The sequence below is a fragment of the Tiliqua scincoides genome, chromosome 1, assembly GCF_035046505.1.
Source record: "Tiliqua scincoides isolate rTilSci1 chromosome 1, rTilSci1.hap2, whole genome shotgun sequence".
Lineage (NCBI taxonomy): Eukaryota > Metazoa > Chordata > Lepidosauria > Squamata > Scincidae > Tiliqua > Tiliqua scincoides.
The window spans coordinates 23,571,794-23,596,164 of NC_089821.1; the positions used below are offsets into that span (position 1 = coordinate 23,571,794).

The following is a 24,371-nucleotide window of genomic DNA, read 5'->3' on the forward strand; positions in this document are numbered from 1 at the left end:
AAGCTTCCTGCTTTGCCTGTTCCAGCACAAGATAGGATTGTGCCCCTAATGTTGCATAAACCTTTTGCTTTCTGGTGTTTGCTATTCATACATAGCAACATACACACATAGCAACTGGAAAGAGCCCACCTGTGCTAGGAAATCACCTCAGCCAGGCAGCTTAAAGGAAACCTAGTGATTTATGATTGACGCCTGCCTGTGATGTCCTAGTCCCAAAGATTTGTCACTAGATGCTGCCACTGAGCTGAGCAGCAACCCTAAGTTATAACCCACCTTGAAAGCAATTACACAGCTGCAGAGCACCCTGGTAGGCACAGCCTGCCTGAGGAAACTGGCAATTGCATGGGGAAACAGTCCAACTTTCATTGTCTTGCTCTAGCAGGTGAAGCTACTGGGCTGAAGGGCAGGATAAGATGGGGCTTCAGACAAAAAACAGATGTGGTGAGGGTTAAGAAGGTGAGAAAATGCAGATATAAGAGGGTGCAGACAAGGAAGGAGGAAAGGAAGACAGCTTCAGATTTAAAGCCGTATCAAGTAACCTCAATCCAAGAAGAGAAGGCAGTGAGATCATCCACACCTGAGCCTGGGTGCCTCTGACACAGTTCTCATTTTTCTCTCACACCTGCTGTCCCAAAGCCCCCAGCTTGTCTGTCTCCAAGGCACATGCACACAACAGAGGAGCTGTGAAAGACTGCCCCCACAATAGGGCCTCAGGTTTACAATGGCGTCGCAGAATAAATTCCTTGACACAATAATCATCCTTGCGCCTCAGATTTATCTGACATATCTAGATTTATAACCCTCTCTGTGGACCAACAACATTGTTATTCATTACAATTTTTCTCATTCATTCTTGCCAGGAGCTTCTGAGGCAGGACACTGTTACACTCATTTAGGAAGGGAAGAAGCTGCTTGACACAGAGTCAGACCATTGGTCCATCTAGCTCAGTATTATCAACATGAGTGGTAGTGGCTCTCCCAGGTTTAGAACATAAGAACAGCCCCACTGGATCAGGCCATAGGCCCATCTAGTCCAGCTTCCTGTATCTCACAGCGGCCCACCAAATGCCCCAGGGAGCACACCAGATAACAAGAGACCTCATCCTGGTGCCCTCCCCTGCATCTGGCATTCTGACATAACCCATTTCTAAAATCAGGAGGTTGCGCATACACATCATGGCTTGTACCCCATAATGGATTTTTCCTCCAGAAACTTGTCCAATTCCCTTTTAAAGGCGTGCAGGCTAGACGCCATCACCACATCCTGTGGCAAGGAGTTCCACAGACCAACCACACGCTGAGTAAAGAAATATTTTCTTTTGTCTGTCCTAACCCTCCCAACACTCAATTTTAGTGGATGTCCCCTGGTTCTGGTGTTATGTGAGAGTGTAAAGAGCATCTCCCTATCCACCCTGTCCATCCCCTGCATAATTTTCTATGTCTCAATCATGTCCCCTCTCAGGCGTCTCTTTTCTAGGCTGAAGAGGCCCAAACGCCGTAGCCTTTCATCATAAGGAAGGTGCCCCAGCCCTGTAATCATCTTAGTCGCTCTCTTTTGCACCTTTTCCATTTCCACTATGTCTTTTTTGAGATGCGGTGACCAGAACTGGACACAATACTCCAGGTGTGGCCTTACCATAGATTTGTACAACGGCATTATAATATTAGCCGTTTTGTTCTCAATACCCTTCCTAATGATCCCAAGCATAGAATTGGCCTTCTTCACTGTCGCCGCACATTGGGTCGACACTTTCATCGACCTGTCGACCACCACCCCAAGATCTCTCTCCCGATCTGTCCTGTTTCAAACAGGAACCTTTTTCTGCCCTACCTGGGAACTAAACCTGGGACCTTCTGCATGCAAAGCAGATGCTCTTCCACTGGCCTACACTTCCTCTCATATTTAGCAATACTGAGGCTGAAACATGAATTACTTGGCTAAGCTTACCAAGTGAGTTCATCGCATTTGAACCCAAGTTTCAAAGGGCAGTTCTAATAGTCTGCCACTGGTCCTTGACTGAACCAGAATTGGTCTGCTCCCCCGCACTCTGCCTCTCCCTCTCTGTCTCAGAACACCGCCCCCCAACTTTTCCACTCCCGCCAAAGACTTACCAGTGCCTGTGGAGCCTCCCGGAGCCACTGCCATGTGCACTGTGCTTCTTACCATGTGGCAATGGACCAGCAGCACATGACAGCAGCCTGGGTTTTGCACTGCTGTAAATGAACTTGCACAATCAAGGCACCATCCAGATTGGGGCCTTAGTCCCCCTTCACTGTGAAAATAATTTGAACATATTGTAAGTAGCTCCAGACACCCTTCTTTGGTTCTATCAGATTTGCTTCTGTGTGAGTTCAGAATCCAGATTATTTTAGTTGTTTTATGGTTAATTTTGGTCTGGAAATGGATTGAGAGTAATACCACCTTCCTCTCCTTAAGGGTATTATTCTCAATCTATTTCCAGACCAAAATTATCTACAAAACAACTAAAATAACCTGGATTCTGAACTCACACAGAAACAAATCTGATAGAACCAAAGAAGGATGTCTGGAGCTACTTACAATATGCTCAAATTATTTTCCCAGAGAAGAGGGACTTACGGCCCAATCCTATCCAACGTTCCAGCTCTGGTGTAGCCACAATGCAGTCCAATGGGAAGGGAATACATGTTACCATACCTTAAGAAGGCCCCAGAGACTGCCCCTCCACTACAGGATGCAGCACAAACCCCACTAGCACAACTGCACCAGCACTGAAAAATTGGATAGGATTGGGGCCTTAGGCCCCAATCTTGATGGGACCTTGCACTGCTGGAACATTAGTTCCAGCAGTGCATTTACAGCAGTGCAAAATCCAGGCTGCTGTCATGCGCTGCTGGGCCACTGCCATACGGTAAGAGGCACAGCACATGTAGCAGTGGCTGCAGGAGGCTCCACAGGCAGAGAGGAACTCTGGAGAACTCTCAGCTTCAATAAATAGACCAGGAAATGACTAAACTGGTAAATTATTTTTAGGATTTGACGGGGCAATGAGATACAGTTCTGAAACATATCCAATTTTTTCTATTAAATCAAAAGTAGTGAAAAAATCCTAAAGTAAACGTACTGGTGATCATAGACATTGCACATCTCTGAGCCACTTCAGCATTCCTTTTACTTTTCAAACTTGGTAACAAATATGCCCAAGCTTAAACAGCAACAGATAGCAGCATTGTTACTTGTAACAACCCAGATTGGCATCCTTGCATTAAATACAGAAGAAAGAAAGAATTGGATCCTCCATTCTGTGCTAAGTGCAGAAAAACCAGGCCACTCAAATGTAAATGAACCATTCATAACTGATACTGCTGTGCATTTATTTATTTATTTAAACAATTGATAAACTGCTTTTCCAAAGCTCCAACTGGTATACTGTTAGTACAATCAAACATATCATATGTATAATTGTGTCATTTAAATTATGATATCTTCTTTAGCTTTGCATAGACGTATGAACTGACTCTAACAGTTCCAAAGTCCTACCCTCAGAGGAAGTGCACAAAGATTCACCTTGCTGCCTTCTGAGTGAGCTCTAGTGGGAAGTCTGGGCAAAGCAGCTGTAGCAGGCAGTGGTACTCCTTGGCGGTCAGCAGGTCTGAGACAAAAAGAGGGAAGACAGAAGAATGTGACTTTGAGGCTAATCATTCAAGCTGTGCCATAGGCAGAAAGTTCTATATGGAAATTCGGTTCTTCTTAGGGAACAGACAATGCTGTGGTCACACTTCAGGTTTGCATCCCACTGACCAGAAACAAATCTTGATGTTTATCATACTTAGTTCATCCCCCTCAAATTACAGGCACACACTTTCCCACTCCGAAACATTTAAACCAGTTGGCAGCAGACAGGCACCATGCAGGGAGTGGGTCGGGTGGATTTTTGGCAGAAAAACAGAACAGGGAAAGGGTTAATTCCAGGGGGAATTCACAGGGGAAAGGGTTAATGCTTTTTGATTTTTAAAAAGACAAAAACCTTCCACATTTAAACCATCTTTACTTCAGGACACATTTATTCAGGGCCAGCCTTGTCATGAAGCAACCTGAAACACTACCCTACTGTAGTGTAGTAACTACTACTACTAGTAACTATAGTGTAGTAACTAGTAGTTACCAATGTAGTAACACTACTACATTGAACAGCACCCTTGAACAATGGATAAACCCCACTCCATCCATTCACCACCCTGTCCAGCCTGCCACTCTGCTGGGGGCTCCAATTCACTTCCAACTTGCTGAGAGCAAGTCAAAAGAAGATCGCCACCACAGCAATCCTCTTCTTCCTTCAGCACGCAGGACGGAAAAAAGCTGCCATGGCTCCTCCCTACTGCTGGTGCTTACAAAGATCTGGACCTGCAGCTGCTTTTTCCCCCCTTCTCCCTCCAGTGCTACTGAAAGAAGGGTGGGGGAAGGTGTCATGCCTGCAGAACACCTTTCCCTGCCTACTTGGTGTTTCTGGAGCCCACCCCTTCTTTACTTGCCAGGAGCACAGCACACAACCTCTCAGTTCCACACCTGTTTGCAATAAACCTGTTTGCACCTGTTTGTAAGCATGGATCCCACCACACACTGCTCCTGTTTATTTAAAACTAAAGTAGCATGGAGGAGGAAGTCTGTGCACCATGCTCTTAGTAAGTAAAGCGAAGAGGAGATGGGGCACATGTGGAGAGGTAGCATTTGGGGAAGGTTTCAGGCAGCGTGGAGAAACATGCCACCACTGGATTTATGATAATGTATTGTTTGGCCCTCGTACCAGACTACCTTACAGGATTGTTGTTAACTAGGATAGTGCGTTTGCTTTGAACATTTAGAAAAAGCACTATGTAAATACAATTGTTTCTTTTAGATGGCCATTTCTAGAGATGCAAATCACCAGGTACTGGCAGAAAACAAGGAAGATGTTCCATCTTCATACATGTGTACAGCATTTTTGAATGTTCCTATACACACAGGATTATACCTGGCGTTTGCAAAATGCCGAGTATTCTTGGGGTAGAACATCTGTGTTCTGTATTCTTCCCTCACGGCCAATATTGTTCCTCCATCCTTACATTCCAAATGCTCCTTATTTACTCACACCTCTCCTTCTGCCATCACACTGTTCCCTGCCAAAAATATTCCAAATTCTGCAAAAATGCAGCTATGCAGTAAAACAAGCCAAGTAAGCACATCTGCCTATGTTGCATTGTTCTCTTCCAGTTCTCGTGAAGAAAATGTTATTTTGCTTTGCTTATTATTTTGCTGGATTTAGGGTCCCCGCCCCCCCACAGATGATTCGAACAGTCTTGAGCCTTAAAAGTGACTAAAATGACTGTCTGGTATAGTGGGAACTTTTGCTGAAGGTAGAGAAGACATAGGAGAGAGAGGCTGGTATCGTATTACATGCAAAATGCATACAACATCACACCAATTGCCCTTTTTAAGCAGGAAAAGCAGCTTCTGGAGGGTCAACTGGGATTAGAGAAGTCCCCAGATAGAGAGGGTGCTTTTCTTCATCAGCCATTTCACCAGTTCAAACTGGCTCCTCCAACTGGTTTTCTCTCTTGTGAAGTTCCATTTGTAGTGGTTGCAATCCTATGCACACTTTCCTGGAGGTAAGTCTCATTTAACACAGTGGGACTTACTTCTGAGTAAGCAGGATTGTGCTCTAAGAGACTGACAGCCCAATCCTAAACAGGTCAACTCAAAAGTCCCATTCAGTTCAATGTGGCTTGCTCCCAGGAAATTGTGCATAGCATTGTAGCCTGAGAGTGCAATCCTAAAATTGTGCTGGGCCAGTGTCAGGTCCTTTACTCTGACCTGGAAGTGTTGCAAAGGTACTTCTGCAATGACTCAGGAGCAGGCCATGCTGGTGAAAGGATGCATGCTGACTGCCGGCTTGTTCCTGCCAGATTCAGCAGCAGAGGGTGTAAGGAAGTGCCAGCTTGGAAGGTGAGGGTGCAGGGTGAGGGTGTTTGGGGAGGGCTGGTGGGCAAACCAGGCCTGGGAGGGGGCTGAGATAGGCCTCTGGCACTAGGTCGGATCCTAACCCCACTCCCAAGCAGCCCAGTGTTACACCAGGCTGCTTGGATTTGTAGCAGCGATTTTGTTGGTGCTGATCCAAGCCCCATTGGATGCTGTGTGACACTGAGTAAGGGGAAATAAATCCCCTTACTCCAAGTTGCGCAGGATCCACCTCCAACCCTGTGCTGGATATAGCACAGGTCAGCCAGCCTGCCTGTTCCACTGCAGGTTAGGATTGGGCTGCCCACTACAAACAGGATGTCCCCAGTTCCAGAGGCGTAGCTAGGTCATTTGACATCCGGGGCCCATAAATTTTTGTCACCCCATATGACAATTAATTAATTAATTAATTATTAATTAATATAATTAATTATATAAATTATATAAAATTATATAATTTTATATATATTATAAAAATATAATTAATTATTAATTATATTGCTTAATTAATTAACTTTTTATACCACCCTTCCTCTAAGCAGCTCAGGGTGGTGAACATGGTTCCTCCCCTTATTTTGTCCTCACAACAACCCTGTGAGGTAGGTGAGACAGAGATAGTAATAGTCATGACATGGAATGAATAATAATAATGGCCAGAAAAATAAATGCAGTGAATATTTCCCCACAAGCAATGGATTAAATTCTGCATCAAATAGTATAAAACCCTGCCTGCAATAACCCCCCCCCCCCACACACACATACACAAATAAATCAGTGAGATTTTCAGCCCTCCCCAGTGCCCACCTTACCAGCTCAAGCCTCTGGTTCATTCTTTGAGGGGGGCTGCCTTCTGGAGCATTTGTTGAGCTCCACTTTCTTCATATTGGGACCAGGCACCTAGCCTTGCATTCCCCTTTGCCTGACTTGACCAGAAGCCAAGGCACATTTGCTTACTCGCGTGTAAACATGACCATGTGGCTTACTTTCACTTTCCATAGGGCTCAATACATTTGTCTGCTTGGAGGGAGGGATTTCCTTCTTGGGTGTTTTTTTGGGGCTGCTTTCATTAGATAGGAACCATTCTGGTGTCAATGGATTCCTCTCCGCCTGCCCTTTCCGACGAACTATGGCAAGTTCACCTACTCGCAAGTAAACACACTATATGGCTGTTTCATTTTCCACAGGGTTTAATGCATTTTTTGGTTTCCAGTTTTTTGGCCATAACTTTTGATGGAAATGAGATATTTCCATCTGGTTTTTTGCATTGCATTCAACTCAAAATTCAACATCCAACGGTATATAGCATGATGGGGTTACTCCTAACCTTTGCGATGTTAGCAATGTTGGGGCATTTGTGGTGTCACCCCCCAAGGGTGGTACCCGGGGTAGACCACCCCCCCATCCCCCGCTAGCTACGCCACTGCCTAGTTCAGAGGTCACCTTTGTCATGAGCACAGTAGATAGCTGGAGACAAGCCATTCCCTCTTGGCCCTAACCAATCCATCTGCAATACAGGGATGGTGCTCCTCACCTTACAGCAGTGGTTCTCGAACTTTTCCAGCCTGCAGCTCCCCTGATCCTTGTGGCCATTGGCCACGGCTCCCCATTACAACACCTCACCTCATTTGCCCCCAAAATGGGGATAAAGGTGTTATAATTATATACTAGAAAAAAACAACAACAGCTGCCAGCACTCTGAGGCTGCAATCCTAACCACACTTACCTGAGAGTAAGCCCCACTGAACAAAACGGACTTACTTCTAAGTAGACCTGGTTAGGATTGTGCCCTGAGTTTGTTAGCAGCACACCTGGAGGGTTTTGGAAAGGGGGGGTGTTGAATTTGCTGGGGGAGTGGAAGACTTTGTTTTGTGTGTATCTGCTAATTGCAAACTGAGACCCAGAGACTGTTTGGCTGCAATCCTAACCTCACTTTCCTGGGAGTAAGTCCCATTGAACACAGTAGGACTTACTTCTGAGTAGACCTAGCTAGGATTGTGCCTTTTGTCTTATAATAGCAGCTAACATAGGAAGTAACCCCTCCCTCAAAAGGAGGCAGGAGGAAAATGGGGGGTGGTTGAAAAGGAATGGGTGTTTTTATTTTTTAATCAATTTTTGGAGACAAAGTCATCAAGAGTGGCTTTTTTTTCTTTTTTGAAGGGGGAAGAAAAAGAGAAAGGTGGTTGGTTAACCTTGGTTAACCTGACACAGACCCCAAGCCTATGTAAGTCTACTCAGAAGTAAGTCCATTTGAGTCCATGGGACTTACTCCCAGGAAAGTGTGGATAGGATTGCAGCCACACCCAGCAAGATTATAACTCACTCCTAAAGTAGATGGGGGCTGCTCACACACATACACCCCAACATGCAGATGCCACCCCTATTCCCCCCAGGCAAGACGCTCATGCTGCCCCCCACCTCATTCTCAGCCTCAGAAAAGCAGAAAGTCAGGAGGCAGTACATGCAGCTAGGCAGCGCAGCTGCAGCCAGCTCTCTCCCGGAGATACCTGGCGACGACCCTGGAGGCTAGCCATGCCTCACTAAGGAGGCGGGACGCACAGATTGAATACCTCAGCCTTACAAGATTATTGTCAGAATTACAGCAGAACAATATATTACAACAAAATGCATGTGAAGTACTTTGAACACTCAAAAGCACTATAAAAAGGCTAGCTATCATCAGTGACAATATCACATGCACAGGCAAACATGCCTTTGAAATCCTCAGAAAGGATAAGTTATTTACAAGGGGAAATTTGGAATTAGAAGGTGGTTGGTGGGAAAAGAGATACCCCCACCTTCTTTCATCCCAATTGCCTCTCCAGAAGCAGCTCTTCCACTTTGGGAAGGACAGCAGGGTAATCTGTGCATCTGCATGCAATATCTAGTCTGGCCACAAAGAGACTGAAAGTTGCTTCAGTTTGTAGACATTCACTGGCATGGTAACATTCACTACCACATACTTGAAAAACCATCTAAGCAACATCTGGCAGCATCAGGAAAGGCAAACAAGATCTAGAGACATGTATGAAGAAGTGTGGAGGAGAAGCCCACAGGCATTATTACTTTGGCATCCCGTAAGGGAGCTGGATGGCCTCATTTGGAACTGAGTGTGCAAATCTGGTCAGTGTATTAAAAGGAAGGCAGAAAGACAAGATCCAAAATACACAAGACAGCCAACCAAATGATTCATCTCTTAGAGAGCAGCTTTGTGAGAGACTGGCAAAGAACTGCCTCTGTGGTTCAGAAGGGGGAAAAAGAGAGAAAGAAGGAGAGGGAGACTAAGGAGGTAAAGCTCAGGGAGGTTTACGGGATCTAAGGAGAATGGAAACATATTGATGTCAGAAAGCTGTTCATGATTGCATGTTCCCTGTCCAAAAGACTGCGGATTGAAGTGAAGGGGAGGACTGGCTGAATAGCAGTAATTTTGCTGTATTTCTATATACAGAGGAATGCAAAGTATGGAAGAAAAGCCAGTGGTAGAACTGGGGCAAGGCAGAAGTCATGGAAATAATCCAAAGAGCCCTGTATGGGAGGACTGGGATGGAGCTGCTTTGCTCCTCCAATTGTAAGGTCTTTATGTCTCATCTAATTTCTTACTTCAAATATTTAAAGTGTGGCTCAGATCCAAAGAGGCCTGGGCACACATGCAAAATATTTCTGTATGTCCACATGGAGGTAACCAGTTCCTCTCAGTTGTCCATGTTATATCCAGTGATGCTCCAGAGGGTTCCCTGGTATCCAGAAATAGCATTTTAGAGAGAAAAAAAGGTCTGCAGTAGAACAAGAAGGCCTGATAAGCTAGGTTACACAAGACCAATATTTGTGAATGGAAAATCAAAGGGGTGCTATTCTGAAAAAATCTAAGCAGATAGTGTAGTTTACCTTGACTCTCATAACTTTATAAGTGTTGCTTAGACTCCAACATGCTCGAAGTGCACTCGTCTGTGAACAGAGCCTGGAGTGAATGACTGACAGTCAAAGCCCCTTTGAAGATTCTGCTTTCCTTCTACTTCTTGTGTCTTCTCTTAAGGAAGGAGATGGACCAGAGTAGAGAGCTGAACTCTATGCTGCTACAATCTCAGAAGATGGGTCTTTTCCTTCCTCAACCCTCCCACTCCAACCTGGGAGTAACAATGGAGGAGGGAGGAAACAGAACTGTCCGCACTCTGGTTTAGCTCCAAACCTTCTGCACCGAATTTTAATATCCATGCATTTCCTGGGTTCTAGGAAAGCAGCCATGACTAAGAAGCTTGAAAATTCAACACCATTTCAAGAAACAAAAAGAAAAAAATGCTACTGCCACAATAAAGTTTATAGAAGCAGATGTGGTATTGCAGGGTTTTCCCAACCAGCAGCTGTGTGTGTTTATGTGTTATCCTATGCTCAACACTAATTCCTAGGGACGGATTCTCAGTAAAATGATATCAAAGCATTTTCCTTTAGCACCACTATTGAAAGCATGTTCCCAGGGTGTGTGTGTGTGTGTGTGTGTTTAATACTCAGAGGTAAAGTTGCCTCAGGAAAATGCTTGCCATGTATTCTATTATGGAATTACAAGTACAATGAAATGCTAGATGCTCCCTTCAATATGGAAGAGGTAAAACATGTAAATAATGCTGGAAAGCTGCTGCCCTGGTCTCTCTTTTAAGGGGTCACCAGCTTCAGGATTATTTGTTCTGCATCAAGGCAATGATGGAGTAGTTAGCCAGCAAAAAACTGAATTCTGTGACAAAAATTATAAACAAGCAATTGTGTAAATATGTGGCTTGTATAGATGAACATTTTCAAAGAACTTGGAAGTTTAGACAGCGACTGGGATGACGCCAGACAGAGGAGAATAATGAAAGAAGTTTGGGATTGGGTAGTAGGTACAATCAGGAAGTCATGAAAGAGGCAGAGGGTACCATTTGGGACATGAAAGGTCTACCCCTTTCCCACCCAGTCCCCTTCCAGCTTCCCAAGATGGTCAACAGTTCAACAGTCAACAGTTCAACAGCAAGAGAGGAATGGGTACAGAGATTTTGACTCTTTATTAGAGGGGGAGGAATTATGAGAATGGAGCATCCATTTGCACACCACAGGCATTGCATCTGATGTTCTGTGGGTAGTGGAGGAGAGGGAAGCATGCCCATTCCACCATGTGAAAATTCTTCCAGGCTGGAAGTGTCTGAACTTAGCCACAGTCTGCATGTTTCCAAGCTTTTATCTATCTACAGACATGAGGGCCAGAAAGCTGCTTTTTACAGAATCATGGGATATCAAATTCTGAACATTCTTTATTCCAACAGATGGACATCATAATAAATATTTGTAGAGAGTTTTCTGAGAGTGCAAAATGCTTCACATGGATTATCTTGAGGTTGTCATTACAACACCTCTGTAAAGTAGGTGTGTACTGTTATTCTCATGTTACAGCTAGGGAGCTGAAGCTGAGAGGGAGTGGCTTACCTAAGGTCATGGCACAGGTTAAATTTTAACTGGGGAAACCCTGATGTGCATCTCAGTTTCAAACTGCAATCCTATACACACTTTCCTGTGAATAAATCCTATTGAACAAAATGGTGCTTACTTCTTAGTAGTCATGCATGCACAGAATTGCACTCTTTGCCACTTAGCTACACCAGGGACATGCAGAACACACACAGTGCTGTGAACTCTGAAGTATAATCTGTTCCTGTAAAAAACAGACTGTTTCTGCAGTCCTCACAGTATGACTAAAGAAACTATAAATGGCTTTGGTGTCTCCACATAAATTCTCCAAGCCCTGTTTGTGTCCAGGGTCTTGTGTGGTCCTTCGCTTGAAGCTGACTGAAAGCAAGCTTATGAAACATCCTAGTCCAACTGTAAAACAGTGCTTCCAAGATCATACTAAGATGACCAGATGCAAAGGAGTACAGGGATTCTAGACCTTTAACAGTTGTGGAGAACAGGGAGTTTCAGCAAGTTTAGCTTTTCTCTCCCTTGCAAGACAAAGCGGACATACTGAAAGTTCTCATTTTATCCAACTCTTTAAGGTACAGGAGCAATATCCTCCTATGTAACTAGTCAACCAGATAATACCGGGGCAGGGTTAACACATGCAATTTGGGAACCTCAAGCCTGACTGTTGAAATAAAGAGGAACACGAAACACATACAATTTTGAGATGTCACAATACTATAACAGGGGCCATTATGGAAATCCTGATCTACTACCATTGCACTTGCTGCAAATAAAACATGCTACACGTAAAATGTTGTAGAACATTTTTTATGATACAAACATTCTAAGATAAAGTCGTCACTCATTGTTCAATTATTTTATGAGTACAGGTGAAGTGCATGATGTGATTTATGACTGCAATTGAAGTTAGCTAGCTGTACAGCTGCAGGTGAATTCCACATAAAGATTCCTCAAAGGAATTTGGTATCATCATTATGGGATATTTTGAAAAAGTCTTGGTTGTTGCAAAACAGAAATATGGCCAGATGTTTTCCTTATATCTTCAAGGTTTGTCCTGCCTCTTGCCTTTCTTTCAATAAGCCAGGGGAACAGAGTTTTCGGACATCTTTAGTGATGTAAGCAGCTCAGTTCTACAAAATTCTAACATGGAGAAACATGATTCTCCATTATGCCATCTAGCTCCTAAATTCCTCCTAAACGGAGGAAGCAATTCATTTGCGCTCATCATCCATTTTACCTGTTCTCTCAAAGCAAGTCTTAGAAACCATTATTTGCCATTGTCTTCTCAGATTTCTTCTGACCTAGAGTCACAATAGCATATTCACAGTTCTGGCATTCTGTTCATTTTGTATACCTGCACATGCCCAATCTCATCTGATCTTGGAAGCTAAGCAGGGTCAGGCCTGGTTAGTACTTGGATGGGAGACCGCCTGGGAATACTGGGTGCTGTAGGCTTATACCATAGTCTTTCGAGACTGAAGGTTGCCAACCATTTTTTGTATACCTTAGAACAGTGGTTCTCAAAATTTTTAGGGAGATTTACCCCCTAAGTAAGTCTTTGTGGGGCAAAGGCAGTGATGCGATCCCAGGATTAGGTCACTAAGGGGGGGGGGAAGAGGGGTGCTTTCACTTACTTTCACTAATGTAGAGCTGCTGGAAGCTCGAGAAGGTGTAGGGAGCCCATGCAGCTCTCTGCAGGGCTCCCCAATGCTCAGAACATTGAGAAATAAGTGAGCGCAAAGCACTTCCTGGTTGTGATGCAAAAAGGAAGTGCGTTGCACTCACTTATTTTTCAACGTTCCGAGCACTGGGGAGCCCTGTAGAGAGCTGCATGGGGCTCCCCGCACCTCCTGGAGCATCCAGGAGGCCTACATTAGTGAAAGTAAGTGAAAGCAACTCCACCCCCTTAGCGACGCAATCCTGGGGATTGCATCACTACCTCTCCCTAAGGGATGGCGGAACCTTTATACAAACCAGTGGGTCATAACTCACCAGTTTGAGAAACATTGCCTTAGAAGATGGCTATGTTGGAGAATATGAGTAGAATATGATATAGTAGCCTCTTTATTTTTACACATATACTTAGATACATCCATTGGGTGACTGCGGGATACAAGAATTGATGTTATTGACTTCTGGCATGCATCTTTCCATTAATGATGAGATGTGGATTCATGTCTTAACATTTTTGTGAACAGTGGTGATCAGTTCTAGTGGTTTGGGCAATGAGGGATCACCAAAGCTGTGGACAACAGTCAACCTTTCAAGTCTGTTAGAAAATGCTTGCACACAAAAGTACTGTCATGTTCTTACTCTACCATGTGCTTGCTATATGGCAGCAAGTGGCCAAAAACAATTAGTTGTGTGGTGTAAGACTTCCAAGACTCTGTGACATTGCAGGCTGTGACATCATAGCAGATTCATCAATTATAGCTGGTGGAGCAACTGATTTATAAGGAAACAAAGACTCACTATGACCTCAGAATGCCAGTTGCAGAACTCTGATCAACTCTGCAGAGCTGATCAGATCAATACCTGAACAAATTTTATCAGTTTTACAGACTATCTTCACAAGTCTTTGTAGCCGGAACTCCTTATTGGAAATCCATGTAGCTCATGGCAGCCTTACTGGCTTCAGGTTCAAGTTGCATTATCCATATTCTCCTCTACTTCACTTGGCCTGCAATCGTAACCACACTTTCCTGAGAGTAAGCTCCACTGAACAAAATACGACTTAATTCTGAGTAGACCTGATTAGGATTGTGCCCTTGGTCTCAGCAAGGTCTCAGCCTCTTCCAAGGAGCTATATGGGAACTCCTCCATACCAAACCATTGTCTTTGTTTCTTTTTTTTCTTCACTTCAACCCCTGGTGGCTCCAATTCACAAGCAGGCCCAACACTGTTTTGATATCTCAAGAGACATCCTGGTATGTTATCTTCTCTGCATGTCGGTAACTGCAGATACCAGTCCTACAGACATTGGGTTCTCTTTTGTTCTTGTATCCTCACATCTGTGCATGCAGGATGTTCCCCAGGTCCCATAAGACCTCTAGTCATCATAGGGTAATATCATTTTCTGTGTTAATTGCCCATCACACAAGCAGGGACTGAGCCACAGCCCTAAGGAAGCGTCTGTCCTTTGCTGTGATTACTGTTTTCCAGTTAACTGTGATGAAATCACCAACGGTCATGTGGGAAGTGGCAGTTGCCACTGACTGTCAAGTCTGCCAATAGCTGCCCAAAATAAACAAAAGCATTTTGGGTCCATGACCACACTGCTCCTTCCTGTCTCTGGGGCACGGAGGCCACAGTGCTCCCTGCTATTCTCCAAGGAATGATGAGGGAAGATATTGATCACAACAAGTAAAAACTGGAATTTGTGAGTACCACAAATTAGCATTTTTAAAAGTTCAGTTACAAACACAGTACACTCAAAAGGTCACACTGGTGACCCATACAACAGGCAAGTCAAAACATAAGCAAAGAAGTGAAACAGTGAGATAGAATCTACTATGCTATGCTTTTAAAACTGAACTATATGTGTTGTCCGTAACAAATGTTACCTGTTTTGAGGACCTCTTAGGAAATGGAAAGGCAGCATACCAATATCCAGATACAAGAATTCCACTTTGTCCTCCGTCTCTGAGATCACTCCTGAACTTCAAGAGGCATAAACTCAGATTGAGATATTGCCAATTGTGCTGTCTAAATTGTTTTAAAGCAGCATGAACATGTCATTCTTTTGGACAGAGATGGATCTACAGTGTTTAAAATCCAAGCATCCAGACCTCATCTTCCTGATGTGAAGTACATGTTATCCTAATTAAAGTTGGCAACCTTCAGTCTCGAAAGACTATGGTATCACGCTCTGGATGGTGGTTCTGGCACAGCGTCTAGTGTGGCTGAAAAGGCCAATTCGGGAGTGACAATCCCTTCCACTCTGGGAGCAAGTGTAGTGTGTCCCTGGTCTGTCTCCCTGGCTATGGGCCTTCCTTCTTTACCTCTTTGCCTCAGACTGTTGGCCAAGTGTCTCTTCAAACTGGGAGAGGCCATGCTGCACAGCCTGCCTCCAAGCGGGCCGCTCAGAGGCCAGGGTTTCCCACCTGTTGAGGTCCACTGCTAAGGCCTTCAGATCCCTCTTGCAGATGTCCTTGTATCGCAGCTGTGGTCTACCTGTAGGGCGCTTTCCTTGCACCAGTTCTCCATAGAGGAGATCCTTTGGGATCCGACCATCATCCATTCTCACAACATGACCAAGCCAACGCAGGCGTCTCTGTTTCAGCAGTGCATACATGCTAGGGATTCCAGCTCGTTCCAGGACTGTGTTGTTTGGAACTTTGTTCTGCCAGGTGATGCCGAGGATGCGTCGGAGGCAGCGCATGTGGAATGCGTTTCCTCTCCTGTTGTGAGCAAAGAGTCCATGACTCGCTGCAGTACAGAAGTGTACTCAGGATGCAAGCTCTGTAGACCTGGATCTTGGTATGTTCCATCAGCTTCTTGTTGGACCAGACTTTCTTTGTGAGTCTGGAAAACGTAGTAGCTGCTTTACCGATGTGTTTGTTTAGCTCGGTATCGAGAGAAAGAGTGTCGGAGATCGTTGAGCCAAGGTACACAAAGTCATGGACAACCTCCAGTTCATGCGCAGAGATTGTAATGCAGGGAGGTGAGTCCACATCCTGAACCATGACCTGTGTTTTCTTCAGGCTGATCATCAGTCCAAAATCTTGGCAGGCCCTGCTAAAACGATCCATGAGCTGCTGGAGATCTTTGGCAGAGTGGATAGTGACAGCTGCATCGTCGGCAAAGAGGAAGTCATGCAGACATTTCAGCTGAACTTTGGACTTTGCTCTCAGTCTGGAGAGGTTGAAGAGCTTTCTGTCTGATCTGGTCCGGAGATAGATGCCTTCTGTTGTAGTTCCAAAGGCATGCTTCAGCAGGACAGCGAAGAAAATCCCAAACAAGGTTGGTGCAAGAACACAGCCCTGCTTCACTCCGCTTCGGATGTCAAAGGGGTCTGATGAGGAGCCATCGAAGACAACAGTGCATTTCATGTCCTTGTGGAAAGATCTGATGATGCTGAGGAGCCTGGGTGGACATTCAATCTTGGGGAGAATCTTGAAGAGGCCGTCCCTGCTGACCAGGTCGAAAGCCTTTGTGAGATCTATGAAGGCTATAAAGAGTGGCTGTCGTTGTTCCCTGCATTTCTCCTGCAGTTGTCTAAGGGAGAATACCATATCAGTGGTGGACCTGTTGGCTCAGAATCTGCACTGCGATTCTGGATAGACGCTTTCTGCAAGTACCTGAAGCCTCTTTAGTGCAACTCGGGCAAACAGCTTTCCTACTACGCTAAGGAGAGAGATGCCGTGGTAGTTGTTGCAGTCACCCCTGTCGCCTTTGTTCTTGTACAGCGTGATGATGTTGGCATCCCTCATGTCTTGAGGTACTCCACCTTCTCTCCAGCAGAGACAGAGGATTTCATGCAGCTCAGTGACGATGATCTCTTTGTAGCACTTTAGGACTTCAGCAGGGATGCTGTCTTTTCCTGGTGCCTTGCCAAAGGCAAGGGAGTCCAGGGCCACGTGAAGTTCTTCTAGGGTTGGTTCACTGTCAAGCTCCTCCAACACAGGCAGGCACTCACTGTTGTTCAGCGCTTCTTCAGTGACTATATTTTCTCTGGAATATAGCTCAGAGTAGTGCTGCACCCAGCATTCCATCTGCTGCGTCCGATCCTGGATGACCTCGCCTGCTGCAGACTTCAGAGGGGCAATTTTCTTCTGTGTTGGACCTAGGGCCTGCTTGATACCATCATACATCCCCTTGATGTTGCCCGTATCAGCTGCTATCTGTATCTGGGAACAGAGCTGGAGCCAGTATTCGTTAGTACATCTTCTGACAGCCTGCTGGACTTTGCTGCGAGCAGCTCGGAGGACCTGCAGGTTGCGCTCACTGGGACAGGCCTTGTATGCTGCTTGAGCTCTCCTCTTTTCCTCAATGACTGGTGTCAACTCCTCAGAGTGGGCTTCAAACCAGTCTGCCGTCTTGTTGGTCTTCTTGCCAAATATGGACAAGGCGTTGTTGTAAACGGTATTCTTGAAATGTTCCCATCTGTTGGATGCGTTTGAATCGGCCGGGCCTGGAAGAGATTCCTCAAGTGCTTGTGCAAATTCCTCCACTTTCCTCTGATCCCGGATCTTGCTGGTATCAATGCGAGGTCCTCCTTCCTTTTTCGTGTGATATAGTCGCTTTGCTTGCAGTTTCACTCTGCTGCACAACAGGGAGTGGTCAGTGTCGCAGGCAGCACCGTGATAACTGCGTGTGATCTTGATGCTGGGAAGGCTGGAGCGTCTGGTGAGAATCAGGTCGAGCTGGTGCCAGTGCTTTGATCTTGGGTGTCTCCAAGAGACTCTATGTTGGGGCTTCGTGTTGAAGAACGTGTTGCTGACACAGAGACAGTGATGACAGCAAAACTCTAGCAGGCGTTGGCCATTTTCATTCATCTTCCCAGTGCCGAACTGACCTAAGCAAGTGGGCCACGAACTGTGATCAGTACCAACTCTAGCATTGAAATCGCCGAGGATGAACAATAGCTCTTTTACAGGGATCTTCTTGATAGTGGTGGCCAGGTCATCGTAGAATTTGTCTTTGGCTTCTGCTGGAGATGACAGAGTCAGTGCATAAGCACTGATGAGTGTGACAGGTCCTGCTGATGACTGGAGCTGCAGGGACAAAATTCTTTCACTTCCCACAGTAGGTGGGATGGTGGATTACAGCAGGGTATTTCTGACCGCAAAGCCAACGCCATGTTCCCTGGTTTCATTTGGTGGTTTTCCCTGCCAGAAAAATGAGAAATTTCTCTCCTTGACAGATCCGGAATCTGGCAGCCTTGTCTCTTGAAGGGCGACGATGTCCATCTGCAGTCTGCTCAGCTCCATGTCAATGACAGCTGTTTTGCGTGCATCGTCTATTTCTTGCAGGTCATCAGAGAAGCCAGGTGTCATTGTCCTTACGTTCCAGGTGCCCAGTTTTAGGGCAGGAGTTTTCTGTTTTCTGTTGCAGAAATTGTCGATCCGCTTGTCGGTTTTCACCACACTCATCACGTCTTATCTTCAGGAACAAGATTGTAACTTGCCTTGCACCATCCAGTGCCTGTTCTCAGCTATCCACACCATCCATGGCTATTCTCAAGATATTCACAGCCATTTTGAAGCATCTGTGGCAGCCATTCTGAAGCCTTGTCATTCTGAAGTTATTTGCGGCCATTTTGAAGCTATCCACACCATTCTGAAGCTATCTGCTGCTGTAATTCCTGACCAGGTTAGCTACCCCTTCCCCGCAGTGGTTCCTAAATTTTTTTGAATGGCAGCTCCTTTGACTTACTGGGCCATTGACTATGCCCCCCCCCTTGTATAATTGTATAATCCTGTACATTGTATAGGGTGGCAGGTTTTTAGTGAAGATTCCACAGCTCCCCTGGTTGGTTTCTGCAACTCCCTGAGGAATCACGCCTCAGAGTTTGGGAACCACTGCCCTAATTCCATGGATCCCAAAGGATCTATAATTCAGTATCTGTTGGGTTTCCAGGAACCTAATCCCAGTAGATAATGGCTGTTGTTCAGGAGGTTTTTAGGAGTTCATCTTTTTTGCATTGTTTGGGGATTTTACTCTCAAATGAGGGATACTGTCTCACTTTGGATTATAGATGTAATACACATATTTTTCAAATTCCTTCATTACAGGGCATCTTTTGTAGTTTCTTGACCATTGCTAAAAGCTGAACACTGTAGGATTCCTGGCCTGATTCAGTAGTACTTCTTAAACTTAAAAAAAGCTGCAGATTCCATCACACAATGGAGATTTCCAGCTCAAGGAGCACAGCAGTGCATAGTGGGATCTTCTACTATCCTTTCAAAGTGTCTAACAGGGCAGATTGGTGCCTAACAGGGCAGAGCTCATACATATAATTTTGAGGCTCAATTCAGTAGTTATGGTATGATCGTGGCTTGGCTGTTGGAAACAAGTTCCATGATCATGTAGTCCCTCCCAGCTTCCCTCTGCATGCTCAGATTCCCTCCTGCACTTTCTGGGTTCATGGTAACCAGAAGTTGCTATGTAGTCTGATTGGGCAAACAATCACTATTCATGGTTTGCCTCCAAACCAGAATCAAAAAGCTGTTTTCCAGTTCTGGTTTGAATTTTTTTATTATTAATAACAGCCGGGGTTTTACAGTTTGTTTGTTTTTTCATTTTTGTTACAAAACCCAAAACAACATACAACAATTATAGAGAGAGTGCAGGGAGCTGCAAAAAGGGAAAGGTGGCCAATGTCACTATGCTAACAGTAAAAATATAGGAAGGGAAAGACTAGAACGGACCAAATTTATTTTTTATAATAATGTATTTATGACTTATTTATCCAAACCCTTCTTCAAGGAGTTAAGGATGGCTTATATCTGGAGACAAACTTCAGCAGCAGCCAAAGCCTCCCAATTTGGACATCACAGCAAGCTCCTGCTACTGCAAATTCCAGGAGGCATAGGAGGGCTTGGATCATGTGGGAGTGGAGGGAGGAACATGCAAGTAAGAAGCATCTTTTGGCCACAACTTATGGAATGATCCTTAAAGTAACAAAACATGGAAATTAAACTCTGCCTTGAGTGCAGAAAAGCAAACAGAGGGGTGGGGTGTGAGATTATTTTAATTTAACACTGGTAGAGATTAGTTTGATTAGTTGTTATACACAGCTCTCTCCCTCTCCCCCCTCCCCGTGCGTGAACACTTTATGAACAATCAGCAGATAGATCTTTTTCTACTAGAAGGGGTTTATTAAATGAAATATCTGAATAAAATGTACAGACTATTTCTGTCACTACTTTGCTTTTAGAATGTCAAGGCTAGCTTTAAAATAAATAAAAACCAGGGTCAGATGGTTCTTAAAGAATCACAAATGTACTAATTTCTTCATTTTCCAAACACACAGACACAGAAACAGTAACTGATGGGCAGCCCAATCCTAGGCTGCCCGGGGTGTGCAGCTGCAGTGGCGCAGAGAACGGCTGCCGCCACATCCTCCATGCCTCAGCCTGCCGCAGGCGGCCCCTCAGGAGAAGGGGACTTTTGTCCCCTTTCCCCGGGTAAGGGAAGCAGCCCCGCAATGGGGCTACTCACTTAACGGTGTTCACGTAGAGCACTGAGCCCCACACAAACGGACAGGATCCGGTGGAACTGAGCTCCACCAGACCCACCTCCTGCCTCCCTGCTACCTCCCCCTGGCACACCTCCCGCCCACCCTCTCTCCGCCCCCCGTCTCCCCATCATACCTCCCGTCTGCCCTCTCTCCACCCTCCCCACGCCTCTCCCCTCCCCGGAACACCTCCTCCCTACCCCCTTCCCTGCCCCCGCTTACCGTGCTGCGGCTCAGCAGCCTGTGAGACCGCCGAACAGCAAAGGATGGGTGCTGGCCCGGCGGTAAGCCTCGCAGACGTGCCTTATGGCATGTTTGCAATAGTGCACTCCGGTGGAAAGCCGGAACACCGAGCTCAGGATTGGGCTATTAATTATTCCCACTACAGAAATTTGAAGCTTACACTTAGACATTCTGAGAATAGATCTACCCAGTGTTCCATGAAAGATACACATAAGCCAGCTCTATAGCTGATGTCTAGATTACTAGAGAAATCAAACTGGAGAGCTACAAACCTGTCTGGCTACTTTAGAAGTACAGGTGATGGAAGAGTCATGAGCAGACCAAAGCATAGTTTCTGCTATACAAATTCAGAACAGCTTTGATTTTAGTCTTGGGTTAATAGATTGCATTGAAAACAAGGATCATTCTAAAATGTAAGGTATTAGCCCTTAAAACCAAAATTGAACAAGTTTCGTTTTATTCTAAATTTAAATGTGCTGAAATGTGAAGAATTATTCAATGCATCCAATCATCCTGTCAACATAGTAGCCATTTCTTTCTTTTTTAGATTTGCTTTGCAATTCATGCTACCTATTCAAGTATAAATAACTCTGGCTGACAAAGCAGTAACCATTATGGGTAATGACAAGATATGTGAAGAAGGAAATTATCTGCCACTCTCACAGAGGTATTTACTAAGCTGAGAGGGATTCTAATCTATCTCTTGGGAGTCTCAAGATATGGCTGGCAGTTTTATTGTTGGGTAACTCTGTATGGATAGCAGGGAGCTCCGTCCTAACTGGTCCTTCTGAACAAGGAGGGACAGCACAGAAATACATGAAGACAAGCAAGAGAGTCATGTGGCCTTCTTTTTTCTCCCTATTCACGTAGTTTCCCAACCGAAGAAGCAGGGACAAACGAACAACACAGGAGGAAAGTTTCTCCTTTGTAGTTGTTTATCATCATCTGGGTACAGGGTGCTTTACAACAGAGGAAAGGACAGATCCCTATATGGAAGCTCATCATCTAGAACAGTGTTCTTCAACCTTGGGGTCATGCCCACAGTGGGGCTGCAGCAAAACACAGGAACAAAAAAGATTGAAGGCCACTGGACTAGATTACCACCAGGTAAAGGGGGAGGCATCTAGTGTACCCGTTCAGGTACCAGGTGATTGTGTCCCAGTCCTGCTCAGGATCTTAGCAATTGTGCTAAAATAGCTTTCACTGAGGGAGTAGGAGACCTTCAGAACACTGTGGGTGTGGAAGCTGGAGAAGTAAAAGTCACAGGGAGACCTGTAACAAGGTATGACAGCAGAGAGGTAAAGAGGAACAAGGTTAGGGTGGGCTTTGAAGGTAAGGCTGTTGTGCTGCTCAGGGAGCAGACAGGATGCCAGTGTCAGGATTTGAGGAAGGGCATAAAACAGAGGCATAGCTAAGTCATTTGACTCCTGTGGCCCATAAATTTTTGACACCCCTCCATACCTATACATCCCATAGGTACAAAGAGTACCCTGAGAACCGATATACCCCCCCGTACAACAAAATTTTCAGTAACAGGCATGTTATGAAATTTTTAGCAGAGTTTTAGCAGAGATGTCAAAGAAGAAAAGTTGTATTTTTTTAGTGCTGTTGAGGAAGAAGCAACACAGAAAGCAGAATGGGTATTGCAAATAAAGGAGACAGAGGGAAGAATCACAGATAAAATGTTGACACTGAGCCCATTCAAAACAGTGAATGGTGATACTGTCAAGGGATAAGGAGAGAGCACTTGCTCATGTTTCCACCACCTTCCTGCCTCAGCATTCCATGTCACATTCACCCAGGAGGGACAAGAGGAAGAGAGAAGGGTGTCCGTGGAAGAAAATTGTTTTAATTGGGTGTCCTAATTGTGCCCCTTTCACCCACCAAATTCACCCAGCTTCAAGAATCTGAGATTGGGAAGGAAGACTGGCAAATGGGTGAGCCAGATGGCTTCCCTCAAAATGCTAAGTTATTGCAACATGAAAACAATGAAATAATTTACTTTATTATTTGCAGTTTTTAATTACAGTTAATTCTGCTGAAGGATCAGGCCAGGTTAGGGCAGGACATTTTTTCCCCCCATGGATGACCTCTGCAGCAATTCACATGGAGAAAAACATTACATCTGAATCAGACCTCTGACTATGAAGGCTTGGCAAGAAGGCCAGTGTTTCTGCTCAATAATACTTCTTGCTCTAGGCAAGAGCTTAACAATCATTACATGCAATAACTGTGTCACAAAGCTTCCTTCAGACTTGACCCCACTAGTCTGGAACTCTGCCTCTGGCCCAACATGTAATTATGAGGTCTTATAAGTGGATACTAGACAGTACAATATTTTCCTGCAAAGACAAGGAAATTAAACCTCCCAGTTATCCCTTCATAACATCAAGGATAAATCTTGAGTCAACAGCCATAAAAAAACAACACACACAAAAGAAAACACAACCCCCCCTGCAATTAAGAAAAACCAGAGCTGACACAACCGCATCTCTCCTCCACCCTGTCATGCCGAGCATTCTTTGTGCATAATCTGCTGTACCACCAGGCTACTAACAAAGAGCTGGATTCGATTCTAACTGGAGAAAAGTGGCACTGGGCAAATGGAGAAACTGATTCCCATCGCTTGGGGGGGGGTGCGCGCGCGCACAGAGTTGGTTTAGATTTAAGCTCCATAGAACATACTTGAAGCCAATTACAATATCAATGAAGCACAGAGACAATTAGAAATGGCTACATGCTGCAAAATTAGCTCAAGTGCCCTGTTGTTTGAATGCACTGTGTGCCCTTGAGGGGGGAAAAAACCCGAAGATCCAGGGAAACTCCCCTATTTTTTTTAGAGAATGTGCTTGGCTTCAGTCCTGTGATCAATCTCTCTTTTTAAAATGCTACAAGTGCAGCCCTTGTTTTAAACCAACAAGAAAGTGAGTGAACTTCCCTCTGGACTTCTGAGTGGTTTCATGCAATTTTTTTTCAGTTACTGTTTGTGCTAATTAAAGTGATACGTCTGGCAGTAAGGGCAACATTTGCAATTTTTCCAAAAAGTTACAGCAAGCACTGTCTTCTGATCACAACTGTGCTCCATTACAAAGGTTATTCATTAGAATACAAGGTTACCTGGAAAGGTGTTACATTGCTGACAAGGACCAAAATAGACACTTTCATGGGCATTTGAAGGAAATTAACAGGGTCGTTTTGCAACTTTTATTCCAATGGTTTCTCTCTTTCTCTTACCACTATAATTGCTGCTTCATGAAATCTGTGACAATGGGCACAATCCTAACCCCTTATGTCAGTGCTTTCCAGCACTGGCATAGTGGTGCCAATGGGACAGGTGCTGCATCCTGCAGTTGGGTATCACTCATGGAGTCCTCCTCAAAGTAAGGGAATGTAAGGGCAGGAGGTCTGGGGGCAGGAGGTCTGGTCTAGAGGGTAGAGCTTCCATTTGCCTGAAGATTAACATCCACAAGGTCGGCAGTTCGAGGCCACCGGCACCGTGCGACCTTGAAGCAGCTGGCAAGCTGCAGCTGA

At 45.0% G+C, this 24,371-nt stretch overlaps 1 protein-coding gene across 1 annotated transcript in view; it reads right to left on the reverse strand.

The window, feature by feature from the left end:
* The window catches only part of CSTPP1 (centriolar satellite-associated tubulin polyglutamylase complex regulator 1), a 152,467-nt gene that overhangs the window by 17,669 nt on the left and 110,427 nt on the right, over positions 1 to 24,371 (reverse strand). Inside the window, exon 4 of the mRNA XM_066633984.1 lies at positions 3,548 to 3,632. Within this exon, the coding sequence (XP_066490081.1) occupies positions 3,548 to 3,632 (85 nt within the window). The remainder of the gene's footprint in view (positions 1 to 3,547; positions 3,633 to 24,371) is intronic.